Source organism: Cuculus canorus, chromosome 13 (genome assembly GCF_017976375.1).
Source record: "Cuculus canorus isolate bCucCan1 chromosome 13, bCucCan1.pri, whole genome shotgun sequence".
Lineage (NCBI taxonomy): Eukaryota > Metazoa > Chordata > Aves > Cuculiformes > Cuculidae > Cuculus > Cuculus canorus.
In genome coordinates, this window is record NC_071413.1 from 3,653,111 (window position 1) to 3,667,766 (window position 14,656).

The 14,656-nt window shown below is 63.6% G+C and overlaps 4 protein-coding genes across 5 annotated transcripts in view; 2 read left to right on the forward strand and 2 right to left on the reverse strand.

The window, feature by feature from the left end:
• Window positions 1–14,656, reverse strand: part of PDP2 (pyruvate dehydrogenase phosphatase catalytic subunit 2) — a 102,320-nt gene that overhangs the window by 87,504 nt on the left and 160 nt on the right. The window lies entirely within an intron of this gene.
• Window positions 1,011–6,952, forward strand: HAS3 (hyaluronan synthase 3). Of its 2 annotated transcripts, none has more exons than XM_054078371.1 (4): window positions 1,011–1,126; window positions 3,773–4,393; window positions 4,924–5,025; window positions 5,131–6,952. In XM_054078371.1, exons 2-4 carry the CDS (start codon window positions 3,773–3,775, stop codon window positions 6,052–6,054), a joined length of 1,647 nt encoding a protein of 548 aa, XP_053934346.1. In that variant the 5' UTR covers window positions 1,011–1,126; the 3' UTR covers window positions 6,055–6,952. The 2 variants fall into 2 exon arrangements, with proteins under 2 accessions (XP_053934346.1, XP_053934345.1); XM_054078370.1 differs by lacking the exon at window positions 1,011–1,126 and adding an exon at window positions 2,356–2,489.
• CHTF8 (chromosome transmission fidelity factor 8) lies at window positions 7,075–8,694 on the reverse strand. The gene is made up of 4 exons (XM_009556070.2): window positions 8,648–8,694; window positions 7,952–7,984; window positions 7,729–7,846; window positions 7,075–7,651 (listed from the first exon to the last, which is right to left on the reverse strand). Exons 2-4 carry the CDS (start codon window positions 7,972–7,974, stop codon window positions 7,439–7,441), a joined length of 354 nt encoding a protein of 117 aa, XP_009554365.2. The 5' UTR covers window positions 7,975–7,984; window positions 8,648–8,694; the 3' UTR covers window positions 7,075–7,438.
• On the forward strand, window positions 8,714–14,240 carry UTP4 (UTP4 small subunit processome component). The gene is made up of 16 exons (XM_009556069.2): window positions 8,714–8,911; window positions 9,554–9,745; window positions 9,819–9,903; window positions 10,027–10,116; window positions 10,233–10,441; window positions 10,603–10,774; window positions 10,855–10,946; window positions 11,279–11,375; window positions 11,752–11,816; window positions 11,970–12,092; window positions 12,236–12,395; window positions 12,692–12,798; window positions 12,966–13,061; window positions 13,333–13,518; window positions 13,671–13,781; window positions 14,050–14,240. Exons 1-16 carry the CDS (start codon window positions 8,753–8,755, stop codon window positions 14,164–14,166), a joined length of 2,061 nt encoding a protein of 686 aa, XP_009554364.2. The 5' UTR covers window positions 8,714–8,752; the 3' UTR covers window positions 14,167–14,240.

The window sequence follows — 14,656 nt, forward strand, 5'->3', positions numbered from 1 at the left end:
CTGGGTGCCAGCACTGGATGAGGGACAGGGATGATCCCTGGAGGTGACAGCTGAGCCGGGTTCTAAATGTGATTTTTGCCAAATCTGAGTGTTTTTCCCATGGAGGCAGGGGAAAATGGAGCCGAGACCCTTCCCTGCTGGTGTGGTGGAGCCATGGTGCTGGGAGCAGGGCTGTGCAGGGGACTCGTCCCCCTACGTGGTGCCAGTGGTGGCACAGGGAGGCCCAGCCATGGCACTGCCCGCCCTGCACCCATTCCTGGGGTCTGAGGATGGGGCCCTTCCACTGCAGCACCAGGAGCCCCCTCCGAGGGCAGGGGGCGCAGCTCGGGTCAGGGGACCCTGAAGGGTGCCTGGGTGGGACACCTGCTCGATGCCGTGTGCTTGGGGACATCCCAGCACCAGGGTCACCCCTCTCCCTCTGGCCAGGGCAGTCCCCGTGGGTGCTGCAGCACCCACCGGGCAGGGGAAACAGGACTGGGGATGGGGGTGCTGTGGGGTCACATCAGAGCCTTTGGGAACCCGGCATGGATCCCCCCTCACTGGGCAGCCCCCTCGCCCTGGGCAGCCCCGTCTCAGCTGTGTGTGACCCTGGGTGCCCGTGTCCTGGCTCTCCCGTGCTGTGCCGTGCCGGATCGTGTGAGCGGCCCAGCACCCCGTCTTCGCTGCAAGGCTGGGGGTGCCAGGCTGTGTCTCCACCCCCAGCGAAGCTGCAGGCACCAGGCCCACACCTTGCTGTGCGGCGCTGTGCCGCTTGGCCGGTGTGCATGGGCGGCCGGGAGCGCATTGTCCTCTCCGGAGAGCAGCACTGGCTGAGCGCTCCTCCTCGCTCACGTTGCCTCCAGCCCACACCGGTGCCGGTTCTGGGATGTGGACACACGCTGGGATGCTGCCATGCTGGCTGTTCCTCCCTAAGCCCTGCCCGGAGCAGCAGAGGATGGTTTTTGAATGAAAAGTCTCTTTTGATGCTGCTGGCCAGGCGCTGGCTGGCTGAGCTGCAGCAGGGAACAAGGAGGTGGCTGTGCCGGAGGAGAAGAGAGTTTGGTTTGCCCCTTGGGCAGTGCGCCTGCGGGCAGCTGCCGGCCGGTGGTGGGGAGAGGTGCCCAGCAAGCCGCCGGCACACCGAAAGGTAAGGGGCCATGGGAGAACCCCAGAGCCGAGTCTCTGCCGAGGGGCTGCGGAGATGCTGCCCCTTTCCCCCTCCCTGCTTCCCACAGACGGGCACCGGCAGCCACAGGGTGTGCCCAGCAGCGCCATAGCTGTGGCACAGGGACAGCCGTGCCAGGTGTGACCCCACCACGCCACATCTCGCACCTCCGTGCCCCACGACTGCCGGGCTCAGCCAGGGCAGGTGGGAGCCCCGCTGGTGGCATTGAGGGTCCCAGCACGTCCCTGCTCTGTCCCCCCACAATCCCTGGGCTCACCGTTCCCTTGCCACCTGCTCCGGGCTCTGCTCCGCTACCTACGTGGGGAGATTCCAGCTGGCGTCACCATAGCACCAGGGGGTTCAGCCAAGGGAGACCTGCCTGGATGGGGTGCTCCCACCGGAGGGATCCCCCTCGCGGGGGTCTCTGCCTAATTCTGGCATCACCTTGCCCCCAGCTCCCAGCCCAGCGGGACACAATGGCCCATATCAGGGGAAGGAACCCCAAAATGCTGGATTTGAACCCAAAGCCAAGGCTGCAGCTTCTCTGGACTCCGCACAGTCCATCCCGGGGCTGGTTGTCCTTCGCCATCAGCCCAGCGCCGTGGATGCCCAGCACAGGGCCGCTGTCCCCACGGGAGCCCCGGACCCACCAGCCGCGGGGACGAGGTGACACGATGGGACGGGTCCCGGTGTCCCCAGGTACCCCGTAGCCACGGGGGGGGCGCGGTGTCCCGGGAAGCAGACGCACAGCTCAACACGAGCATCACGAGAGGGGCCCGAGGAGCGGCACAGGGGGAGGCGGTGGCCCTGGGGGGTCCCTGGATGAGGGGCTGCGGCGGCCCCGGGGCGGCCCCGGCTCGGAGCCCGTGATGCTGCTGCTGCGGGGGATGGTGCCCGCGGCATCCGCCGGTGCCGGTGGTGCCGGAGATGCCGATGCTGGCGCAGGCGATGCCGATGCGGGTGATGTCGGTGACGCTGGTGATGCCGGCGCCCGCGGCATCTGCCGGTGCCGGTGATGCCGGTGATGCTGGAGATGCCGATACCAGCGGCGCCCGCTGGTGCCGGTGCTGCCGGTGCCAGGTGATGGTGCTGCCGGTGCCCGCGGCGCTCGCTGGGGCCGGTGCCGCTCCTCGATCCCGCAGTGCAGGGCTGGGGTCGGTGCCAGGCGCTGCCGGGTCCCCGCGGGCGGTACCGGGGGTCCCGGGCGGTGCCGGTGCCGGTGCGGGCGGGGCCCCCGCGGGCTGCGGGCGGTGCCGGCCCCGCCGCGCTTATAAAGGGGCTGCGCGGGCCGGGCCGGGCGCACAGCGGCGGCGGCGGGGGCAGCGGCAGCACCGGCAGCTCCACGGTGAGTCCCGAGCCCTGCTGCCCCGCCGGTGCTCAGCAGCACCTGGGGGGGAACCGGGAGCACCGGGGGCTGCAGGACCTGGAGGGGGAACCGGGAGCTGGGGGGCAGCCGGGGGCTGCGGGAGCGGAGGGGGCTCTGGGGAGAGGTGGGGTGTGCCGGTAGCTCGGGGTTCCCCGAGGCTGGTTCTGGCCGCGGTTCCGCGCCCTGCCCGCACCCCCTCACATGTTCCTGCAACCCCTGTACCTGCCTCCCTGCACCTCCCGCTTGCTCTGCCCGCACCCCCTGCAGCTCCTCGCCTGCCCTTGCCTCGCTGCCTGCACCCCCAGCTTGCCCTGCCTGCTCCCCCTCGTGTGTTCATGCACCCCTTCTTCTTGCCCGCACCCCCCCACCTGCCTTTGCCTCGCTGCCTGCACCCCCCGTTTGCCCTGCCCGCTCCCTGCACACGCTCATGCACCCCCTTTTACCTCCCTGCACCCCCTGTTTGCCCTGCCCGCTCCCTGCACACGCTCATGCACCCCCTTTTACCTCCCTGCACCCCCCGTTTGCCCTGCCCGCTCCCTGCACACGCTCATGCACCCCCTTTTACCTCCCTGCACCCCCTGTTTGCCCTGCCCGCTCCCTGCACACGCTCGTGCACCCCCTTTTACCTCCCTGCACCCCCTGTTTGCCCTGCCCGCTCCCTGCACACGCTCATACACCCCCTTTTACCTCCCTGCACCCCCTGTTTGCCCTGCCTGCTCCCTGCACACGCTCATGCACCCCCTGCTCCCCCTGCCCGCCTCCCCGCACATGCTCACGCACCCTCTCCCCGCTCTGCCCGTGTCCCGCTGTGCAGCTCTGCAGTCCCCGCTCCTGCCTGCATTGCTCGTCCCCGGGTCCCATCCTGCAGCGGCGCTGAGGGACCGGGAGCCGCTGTTCCCGCTGCCGGGGGTCCCACCGCGGGCTGTCCGGGGGCTCTGGGTGGCCGTGCCCAGGCGGGGTCTCTCCCCCGGGGACACCCCGAGGCTGGGTCCCTGCTGTCCCCGTGCCCTTCCCTGTCCTCCAGCCGTTGCCTGGGAGCAGCCGTGTCCCTGCTCAGCCTGGGTGCAGGCACGGCGCACAGCGGGATGCTCCGGACTCCACGCCCCAACCTTTAAGTCACTGGGAAGGGTTCACCCCCAAACTGGTGTCTGATGGGGGACAGGGTGGCCGTGGGGCAGCAGGCGAGCAGGCTCTTCGGAGGAGACAGGCGGTGGGGTCCTGTTGTGGGCCATCCTGCCCTAATCCTACCTGGTCCCCCCCAGATGCCAGTGAGCTTCTCCACAGCCCTTCGCATCATCGGGACCAGCCTCTTCGCCTTGGTGGTGCTGGGGGGCATCCTTGCTGCCTACGTCACGGGGTACCAGTTCATCCACACGGAGAAGCACTACCTCTCCTTTGGGCTCTACGGGGCCATCCTGGGGCTGCACCTCTTCATCCAGAGCCTCTTTGCCTTCCTGGAGCACCGGCGCATGCGGGGCGAGGGTCAGCCGGTGCGGCTGGGGCGCTCGGTGGCCCTCTGCATCGCTGCCTACCAGGAGGATCCCGACTACCTGAAGAAGTGCCTGCGCTCCGTCAAGCGCATCGCCTTCCCGGACCTCAAAGTGGTGATGGTGGTGGATGGGAATGGCCCCGATGACACCTACATGCTGGACATCTTCCATGACGTGATGGGCTCCGAACGCTCGGGCAGCTACATCTGGAGGAGCAACTTCCACGTGCGGGGCGAGGGGGAGACAGACGCCGGGCTGCGGGAAGGGCTCGCCCGTGTGCAGGCGCTGGTGCGCAGCACCACCTACTCCTGCATCCTCCAGAAGTGGGGTGGGAAGCGAGAAGTGATGTACACGGCCTTCCGGGCGCTTGGAGACTCCGTGGACTACATCCAGGTGGTTGCATGGGCTGGGTGGGCGGTGGGAGTTGTGGGCAGTGGGTGTCCTGCCAGTGTAGCCGGGCAGAGGGGCTGCAGCTGGAGCCGGAGCAGCCTCAGGACAGGGAGCACCTCTGGGGCTCTGGATCTGGTCCTGTGCACTGGCTGCAAGCCACCGGCACAGGGGTCGGGGGTGATGTGCCACTGGGGTGCCCTGAGAGGTCAAGCTTTGCCCGCGCTGCCGCCCAGGAGGGGCAGGACGCGCCTCAGGCAGGTGTCACCTCAGGTGTCACCACGCGAGGTGCCATGCCTCTACACATGGGTGAGAGGTGGTGGCTGGGGCAGGTCCCACCGTGGCAGGGCTGGGTGGCCTAGGGCAGCGGTGGCCGGGCACTGCGGGGCGCTCCACTCCCTGCCATCGCCTCCTGGTCTCCGGAGCTCTGCCTCGTCTCGCCGGCCGTGGCTCGGGCTTGCCCGGCTGCGGGCTGGGCTGTCTGCCGGGCGCGCGTGGGCGGCGGGAGCGGGGCTTGACATTGCCTCTGCCCCCAGGTGTGTGACTCAGACACGGTGCTGGACCCCGCCTGCACCGCCGAGATGCTCCGCATCCTGGAGGCCGACCCCCGCGTTGGCGGCGTCGGTGGTGACGTTCAGGTAATTTGGCTGCGAGGGCACCCTGTGGGGCTGGAGGTACTGAGGGGGATGCAGGGGTGTTGGGGAGCTGCAGCAATGCCGGGGCTCACATCTGTCCTTCCCCAGATCCTGAACAAGTACGACTCGTGGATCTCCTTCCTGAGCAGCGTGCGGTACTGGATGGCCTTCAATGTGGAGCGCGCCTGCCAGTCCTACTTTGGCTGCGTGCAGTGCATCAGCGGCCCCCTGGGCATGTACCGCAACGCTCTGCTGCAACAGTTCCTCGAAGACTGGTACCACCAGACCTTCCTGGGCAGCAAGTGCAGCTTTGGGGATGACCGGCACCTCACCAACCGCGTGCTCAGCCTGGGCTACCAGACCAAGTACACGGCTCGTTCCAAGTGCCTGACGGAGACACCCACCCGCTACCTGCGCTGGCTCAACCAGCAGACTCGCTGGAGCAAGTCCTACTTTCGTGAGTGGCTCTACAACGCCCTGTGGTTCCACAAGCATCACCTCTGGATGACCTACGAGTCGGTGGTGACTGGTTTCTTCCCCTTCTTCCTCATTGCCACCGTCATCCAGCTCTTCTACCGTGGCCGCATCTGGAACATCCTCCTCTTCCTGCTGACGGTGCAGCTGGTGGGCATCATCAAGGCCACCTATGCCTGCTTCCTGCGAGGTAACGCTGAGATGATCTTCATGTCCCTCTATGCCCTCCTCTACATGTCCAGCCTACTGCCCGCCAAGATGTTTGCCATTGCCACCATCAACAAGTCGGGCTGGGGCACATCGGGGCGCCGGACCATTGTGGTTAACTTTGTGGGGCTGCTGCCGGTGTCGGTGTGGGTGGCGGTGCTGCTGGGCGGGTTGGCCTACACCGCCTACAGCCAGGACCTCTTCAGTGAGACCGAGGTTGCCTTCCTCGTCTCGGGTGCCATCCTCTATGCCTGCTACTGGGTGGCCCTCCTCACCCTCTACTTGGCCATCGTTGCCCGGCGCTGCGGCAAGCGGCAGGAGCAGTGCGGGCTGGCCTTTGCCGAGGTCTGACCGCGGGTTGTGCCAGAGTTGGGTGGTTGCTCCCAGTCCCCTCCTTGCCTACCCCAAGCCCTGGCACAGCCGGCACTGAGCCGTTGGGAGCTGGGCAGCGCTGAGCGCGCCCACCGCAGCATTTCTGATCAAGTCTTGCTATTTTTGTTTTGTTGTTGCTTTGTTTTTGTTTTTCTCTTATTTTCATTTTTCTGTACAAAGCCAGCCGCTGGCCAGGGAGAAGCCGAGCTGGGCCTGCCCGGTGCCAGGCTGGGCGTGGCTCTGGGGGTGACAGCGCTGTCCCCTCAGTGCCGTACTGAGCATCTCGGCGTGCTGTGCGGAGCGCTGCTGGCCAGGCTCCCTCCACCCCACCACTGCAGCTGGGTCCTCCACCCTTTGGTGCTTTATACAGGGACTTCATGGTCCTTTTCATCATGGTGCTATGGCAAAACGGCCTCATGCGGCACCATCTCCGTCCGGCACCACTGGTTGGTGCTGCCTGCCCCTACCCCACGGCCGCTGTATGTGCGGGCACGTACCCACAGGGTGCTCCCTCAGCCCCTTTCAGGGGGTTCCGGCTGCCCCAGGAGGGCAGCACCTCCCTTCAGCTTTGCCAAAGAGCCAAGGGGGGAACCCTGGCACGCAGAAGTGGGGAAAACCAGGGCTGTGGCTTGGCTGGAGTGTCACTGCAGCTGCGGTGACACTCCGGCCAAGCCACGGCCCAACCATACCAATCCTGCTGCTTTCCCAGCATCTGTCTAGACAGCAGGGAGATGCTGGGTTTTGAGCTCGGGCATGCAGAAGAGAGCGGGGAAGAGCCAGTTCCCAGTCTTTCCCCTCCCTGGGGAATTCACCAGGTCATCTCCCCTGGGCCCTCTTTTTTTCAGGGCTTGAAAACCTTTCTACAATCGAGCATTTAGACAGTTTTGTTTAATTTAATATGAGAATTTTTAGAAGACTTTTGTAGCTCTTTGGTATTCATACTTATTGCTAATTGTTTGTAAATCTATTTATTTTTTAACCTGCGGGTTTTTTTCATACTTTGGAAAAGTCTGGTTTTATATCCTGACGGATTTGTCAAAATAAAGACTTGCACAGTGAAACGGTAGTGTGTGGTGAGGAGAGAGTAATTTATCTCTACCTGAAGGGCAGGAGAAGCTTCCTGCCCACCAGGATCCATCTCACCTGGGCTGGCAGCTCTCAGAAACAGAGTCATTATCAGGGGCTCAAGTGACCCAGAAAGGGCTCTGGGTGTGCATAGGATCCAGCAGCCCAACCTGCCCCTGGGAGCAATCCGGCAGGGTAGGAATGAGGCCAGGGCTAGCCCTGGGTCTCCTCAGCCCCTGCTGCAGTGCCTGGGGCTACCTGGCAGCAAAGTGGAGCTCACAGCCACCAGCCTGAGTCCTCACACTTTCTTGGGCACATTGGTGATGATGGGCTTGGGGCGTGTTTTGAAGAGGAGCTTGGTTTTGATGAGAGCAGTGACAGAATAGTGGGCATCCGCCCTTGTGGCGTCAGGCTCGGTGGCTCCCTGCTTCACCAAGACAGCAAAGGGCTTCTCCAGCTGCACTACCTTCCCGTAGAGGATGTGGTGGCCCACGATGAGCACAGGGACTCCCTGGAAAGAGAAAGGTGGAGGGTGAAGGCAGGCACAGCCCTGTCTGTGCCCCAGTAAGGTGGTGGCGGCTGCCTCACCTCGTGGGTGTAGTGCAGGTCTCCCAAGAGGCTCCCTGCCAGCCTGCCGCTCTGCCGAGCCTCGACCTCACCCTGCAGCTCCACCAGCACCCATTGTGCCAGGCCTCCAGCACCCTCGCTGTGGGGGAGAGAAGCAGTTTCACCCAGTGGCTCCAGCCCTGCCCAGGACTGTGTAGTGTTGTGTTTGGGAGGAGCAGGATCTGGCAGCCTGTGGTGGCCTCACCTGGAGATGATGATCTGCACCATGATGTGGGCCCTTCAAAGTACCGGCAAAGGCATAGTCAGTGTAGGAGCCTGGGGCTTTCATGCAACCCCCTCAGCCTGGCCACTTGCCCCTGTGCTCCATACCCCTATCATGCCCAGATCGCCTTCCCCCATGCTAGGGCCTACAGGACCCCATGCTCAGACGCCCTCTCCCCAAACCCTGCATCTTCCCCCCACCAACCCTATCCCTTCCCCAGGGCCCTCCCTATGAGCCCTGCAGCCTCCCATTCCCAGACCAACACCTTCCACCCAAGTCTTGCAGCCCCATATGCCCAGACTCCCTCCCCCAAACGCCATCCTCCAGGTCCTGCAGCTTCCCCCCGTCATATCCATACCTTTCTCCCCTCTCCCCCTGCAGCCCCTCTATACCCAGACCTTCTCCTCTTTCCCCCTGCAGCCCCCCTATACCCAGACCTTCTCCTCTTTCCCCCTGCACTCCCTCTATACCCAGACCCCCTTCCCTCTCCCCCTGCGGCCACCCCCGCCCCCCATGCCCAGACCCCTCCCCTTGCAGCGCCTCCAGGCCCAGACCCTCTCCCCGCAGCCCCCCAGCCTCCGCCGTAGCTCGGGTGCCCTCCAGAGGGGCCGGAGCCGCCGGACTGATCCTCTCTCCGGGGCTTCCCCCCCCCGCCTCCCACAGTCCTCGCTCCCGCACCGCCGGCAGCGCCCGAATCTCCCGCTGCGCCTCCACTTCCGCTTCCGGTCCCGTCCCCCCCCCGGCCACTTCCGGCGCCGCGCGCACGTGTGGCGGCGCGGGGCGATGGGGGAGTTCGAGGTGCACCGTGTGCGGTTCTTCGCGCTGGTGCCCGCGGGCGTGCGCTGCCTCGCCTGCCTGCCCCGCGCCGCGCGGCTCGCCCTCGCCCGCACCGACGGCGCCGTCGAGGTCTACAACTTCTCAGCCAACTACTTCCAGGAGAAGGTGAGCGGGCCGAGTCGGGCTGTACCGGGCCGGGCCAGGCTCTACCGGGTCGTATCAGACTGTACCGGACAGTACTATGTTGTACAGGGCTGGGCCAGGCTGCACCGGGCTGCACCAGGTAGTTGCGGGATAGCATCATGCTGTACTAGGCAGTATGGAATAGTACCAGGCACTATCAGGTTGTGCGAGGCAGTATGGCACGGTACTGAGCAGTACCGGGCTGTACGAGGCAGTATGGCATTGTACTGGACTGTACCAGGCACTATGGCACAGTGTCAGGTAGTATGAGACAGTACCGGGCTCCACCAGGCAGTATGGCACAGTGCTGGGCTGTACCATGCAGTACCAGACACTTCCAGGCTCTACCAGGCAGTATGGCACAGTACCGGGCAGTATCAGGCTTTACCAGGCAGTATGGCACAGTACTGGACCCTACCAGGCAGTATGGCAGAGTACTGGGCTCTACCAGGCAGTACCAGGCTCTATCAGGCAGTATGGCACAGTGCTGGGCTGTACCATGCAGTACCGCACACTACTAGGCTCTACCAGGCAGTATGGCACAGTACCGGGCAGTACTGGGCTCTACCAGGCAGTATGGCACAGTACCGGGCTGTGCAGCAGGCTAACAGGTGTCCCTCTCAGGTCATCCCCGGACACGAGGCCCGGTCGGTGGAGGCGTTGTGCTGGGCGGCCGGAGAGCGACTCTTCGGTGCCGGCCTCAGTGGGGAGATCATCGAGTATGACCTGGCTGGGCTGCGCGTGTCCCGCTGCGTGGACGGCGGCGGGGGACCCATCTGGAGCATGGCGGCCAACAGCAGCGGCACGCAGCTGGCGGTGAGTGTGGCCGGCACCGGGATCGGGGCCCTTTCCAGTCCTGGAGCAGGGGCTGACCCTAATCCTCCCATAGATCGGCTGTGAGGACGGCTCAGTTAAGCTCTTCCAAGTTGTGCCTGGGGGGATCCAGTTTGAGCGGAACCTAGACAGGCGGAAAGGTGAGTCTGGGAGGGTTTGGTGCTGTAGCAGCATTGTCCATCCTGTCCATTCTGGCTGCGTGGTCCTGGTGACTGGAGGGGTGCAAGTCCGCACTTTCACATCTGGAGATTTGTTCCCTGCAGGCCGCATCCTGTGCCTGTCCTGGCACCCATCGGACACTCACATAGCAGCTGGCTCCATCGATGTCCTCCGTGTGCTCGATGTCTGTTCGGGTAACTCACACCCCAGAGGCTGATCCCAGCCTGTCCCCTGTCTGATGGCCTATCGGCACATCCCATGCTATGGCGGGCTCCGCTTGCCACCCCCAACCATCCTGCTCACCTCTCAGGCCAAACCGTGAAGAGGATCATGGTGAACTACCACGTGCAGAAGGTGAAGCGCGAGTGCATCGTGTGGAGCATCGCCTTCCTCTCCAACGGCACCGTCGTCACTTCGGACTCATTTGGGAGGGTGCAGTTCTGGGACTGGGAGCAAGGGACACTGCAGGAGTCCCACACCGTCAGCACCTCGGCTGCCCTCTCTCTGGCTGTGTCAGAGGTAGGGAGTGCCTTTTTGTCTGCCCCCAGTTCTGCTGGAGGCCCTTTGGGTTGGCAGGAGCTGGGCTGGGAGAGAGGCTGCTGGTCCCCGCCTGCCTCCCAGAGCTGCCTTCTTGCTCTTCCCAGTCTGTGCCCTCAAACCCCATCCCTGTTTCTCACCAGAAGGAGGACAGCATCATCGTGGGCACCTCCAGTGGGGCCACCTACCAGTTCCAGTTGCTGCCAGTGAAGATGGGCAGCCTGGAGAAGCGCTGGGTGCGGACAAAGCCCTTCCAGCATCACACCCACGATGTGCGAGCCGTGGCACACAGCTCGACGGCGCTCATCTCCGGGGGTAGGACTGGCTGTGGGCATGAGGAGAACTTGAGTCTCTCCTCCTGGTACCAGTTTGGCTGATCTCTGCTTGGCTTCCAGGCCTAGATGCCCAGCTGGTAATCCGCCCGCTGATGGAGAAGATGCAGAAGAAAGGCTATGACGCAGTGCTCCGCAAATTCACCTTCCCCCACGTGAGTGCCGCTCTGTGCAGGGTCTCACGCCTGGTGAGCAGGCTGGCAGGGCTGGTTCTTCCTGCAGGAGAAGGCTGGCTCTCCCTGCCCTGCTGGATCCCCTCCCCAGCCCTGGCATGTCTGGAGGTTCCTGCCATGGGGTGGGCAAGGGGGTGGAAGTTGGGAAGTTCGTTTTGCTGGTCCTGCCAGGTCTCCAGGCTCTCATCCCATGGGACCCAAGACCTTCCTCTCCCTCACCCCGGAGTCTCTGGCACCTCAGGGCATTTTGGCTTTGGCCCAGCCCTTTCTCCCAGGCTGCGGGTTCATGTCAGTCTGGCTGTTTCTGCATGCAGCGACGCCTCGTCTCCTGTGCCAGGAAAGCCCGGCTGCTCCTCTTCCAGTTCTCCCAGCACTTGGAGCTCTGGAGACTTGGCTCCACCGAGGAGACCGGTGAGTTGCAAGCTCTCTGATGCAAGGCTTACGGCAGAGCCCCTGCTGCCTGTAGGATTTGGGGCATGAATGATGCTGCTGTTTGGGTGGTGGAGGGGTGGTTTAGCCTGGGCCCCTTCCTCCCCACAGCCCTGAGCTGGCGTGACAGCCGCGGGCAGGTCTGCATTTCTCAGCACAGGCTGCACAGTCGATGAGAGGCTGTACTTGTGCTTCCAGGGAGCTGGGCCAGGCCTGGGAAGTTCAGCCTCAGGGGAGGCTGGGAAAGGGTCTGAGCTCTTCCTCAGGTGCTGCTCCCCCAGGATCCCCAGCTGCTTGACAGATCCCATGCAGTTTCCCCACCATCACTGATGTGCTGCTTGGTATCTTGTCATCCCAGGAAAGGATGGTCAAGTCCTTCCCTTGTGCCGCATGCCTGAGCACCTCCTGCAGCTCAAGAGCAAGGTAGGGCTGAGCCGGAGCTAGGGTCTGCCCCGATGCCTGTCCGAGCGCGGGAGGGCACTTTGGCAGCACCCACTCTCCCTGTCACAGCTGAGCTCTATATGCCAACCTGCTGGGGGATCTGGTGGGCCCTGCTCAGCCCTTCTGCATTTCCAGGGTCCAGAGCACATCTACTGCAGCTGCGTCTCGCCCTGCGGCAGCTGGGTTGCATATTCCACCGCCTCCCGCTTCCACCTCTACCAAGTGCAATACGAGGGCAACAGCATCAGCGTCAAGAAGGTGAGGAGGTGACTGGGAGGGGTAGTGGGTGGCTGTGAGGCTCCACGGGGCTGGCACGGCCAGCATTCCTTGCGAGCTGATGCACGGGGAGTAAGGGTGGCAAGAGTAAGTGGCTGCCAGCACTGCTTTCTCCCCCCTCCAAGGTCCCCAAAGTGCCCAAGTTGCTGCTCCCAGCCTACCAGCTCCAGTTCTCCACCAACTCTGACAGCCTCTTCGTCGCTTCTGCTCGAGGCTCCGTCCACGTCCTCCAGCTGCTGGAGCCAGGGGGCTGCAAACACCTGCACACGTTTCGGCCGCCCTCAGGTTTGGGCTGGTGGGGAGGCACTGGGAGGTCCCTGGGCCCCAAGTCCCATCCCTGCTGTTGGTGCAGAGGGGTGTGCAAAGCCAAACATGTCACTCTTTTCCTGCCCTGGAGTGTATGGGTCCTTCCCCAGCAGCTTCTGCCCTGCGTTTGTGCCATGCTCTTGGCCTGACACAGGCCAGGGAGCAGGACACCTGGATTGGCAGTGGGGATACGGGCCTGGATGTGCCCTGGGGGTGATTCTGGGGCTCCTTGCAGGCCTGAGCACCCCTTACAGCCGGGTGGGCTATTTCCGCAGGTTCCCCTGAGGCTGTTTACCTGTTGGCATCGAGCGCAGATGGGCACTGGCTGGCCGCAGTCGGAGGGGACTGGACAATCCACATCTACAACCTGAAATGCTTCAAGGTAGGGGCAGGTGCTGGAAGGCGCTGCAAGAATGACCTTGGCACATGAGTCCCCTCCCTGGAAGTGATTGCTGTGTCCCTGGAGCAGGGCCAGGGGTGGGTGTGAGGGAACGGGGGGTTGGAGGTGGTCCCAGTTGTTGCCATCAGGAGCTCTCTTCTGCCTTGCAGCATCACTGCACAGTGCCCATGTACAGCTGCGCGGTGACAGCCCTCGCCATCCACCCGGTCACCAACAACCTTGTTATCGCCTACTCGGACCAACAGGTAGGAGCTCTCCTGGTCACAGCAGTCATGGCCCTTGTCCTTTCCCTCTGGCTCCTTCCCTGGCCTCACTGCCCCACAGGAGAGCTGGGGCTCTGAGCAGGCACAGGGACCTGGCTGGCCTTCGCTGGCTGCTGTCCCTGGACGGAGCCTGTCCCCTCACTGTACTCATGGCCTGACTTGAGCAGGGGTTGCCCATGCGCCAGCATAGGGGTGATGCCGGGCAGGACCAAAGCTCATGAACCACCTCATCTTCCCTTTCCTGCCTCTCCAGCTGTTTGAGTTCAGCATCCCCGAGAAGCAGTACACAGCCTGGAGCCGCATGGTGCAGAACTGTGGGCTGCACAAGGTCTGGCTGGAGAGGGACTCGCCCATCACCCACATAACCTTCAACCCTAAAAAGCCCTCACATATCCTGCTCCATGACGTCTACATGTTCTGTGTTATCGACAAGTCCTTGGTGAGCCTGTATGCCTGGTTGGGAGGGCTGCGTTTGTAACCAGGGCATCTTCCTTGCCTGGCCCAGCTGTGCCTGTTCCCATTGGGAGTGGGACAGGGTGCTGAGGCAGTGGTCTGGGCAGCGCTGATGTGTGCCATGTGTTCTCCTCACAGCCCTTGCCAGACAACAGTGCCCTCCTGATGAACCAAAGCACCCTGAAACAGCTCCCAGAGACTGCTAGGCACCGGCAGCTCCACGCCTTCAAGATCTGCAAGAAGTTCCAGGTGGGTGATGGTGTTTCTGGGCATATGCCATGTCAGGGCAGGGTGCTGGGGGGGGTGCTGCGGTCCTTGCAGCCTTGCCTAGTCTTGCACCCAGATTTTTTGGTCTCCAATTGCCCAGCAGCTCCTGCAGCACAGCCCTAAGCGGTGCCCCTGGTTACAGCTAAGCTGGAGCCAGCTGCAGGGCAGCTCTATGTGGCCAAGCATGGCAAGCCAAGGCAGAGAGGGACTGTCACTGTGCTCTCATCTCCTCCCCCTCCCTGCCCCGCAGCCCCTGCTCTTCGCAGATCTGCTGGACGAGAACTGCCTTGTGATGGTGGAGCGGCCAGTCTTGGACTTCAAGACCCAGCTGCCTCTGCCCATCCAACAGAAGAAATTTGGTACCTGAGAGCAGAACACGCTGCTCCAGCCGCAGAAACTGTGTGTGTTTCTTTCCTCGGATGCTGTGGGAATAAACACCACTGTTCTGTACAGCTGCAGGCTCAGGACTCATCCCTGCCCTGCAGTGCTCCCTGGAGTCAGAGCAGCGGGTCAAGTTGGCACTGTCCAGAGCATGAGGATGCTGCCGCCTCATAGGGATCCCCTGTTCCTCAACACTGACTGCTCCACTGGGCAGCATTGAGTCCTGGTGTTGGCCTCTCTCTTTCGTGTCAGCCAGCTGCCAGGGTGGGTTGGCAGGTTCTGGGGCAGGAAACTCTCATCCCTTTGTGAGCTGGGTTCTGGACAGAGAGACAGACAGCGATTCCTGGTAATATGCAGCATCCCCAGCTGGACGAGCAGACTTCTGTGCCACGGGAGAGGTACCGGCTTGCTGAGCCAGAGCTCGCAGCTGCGTGCTGGTGGGATTTGGGGTGCAGTGGGGTCCCTCTGCCAAACCA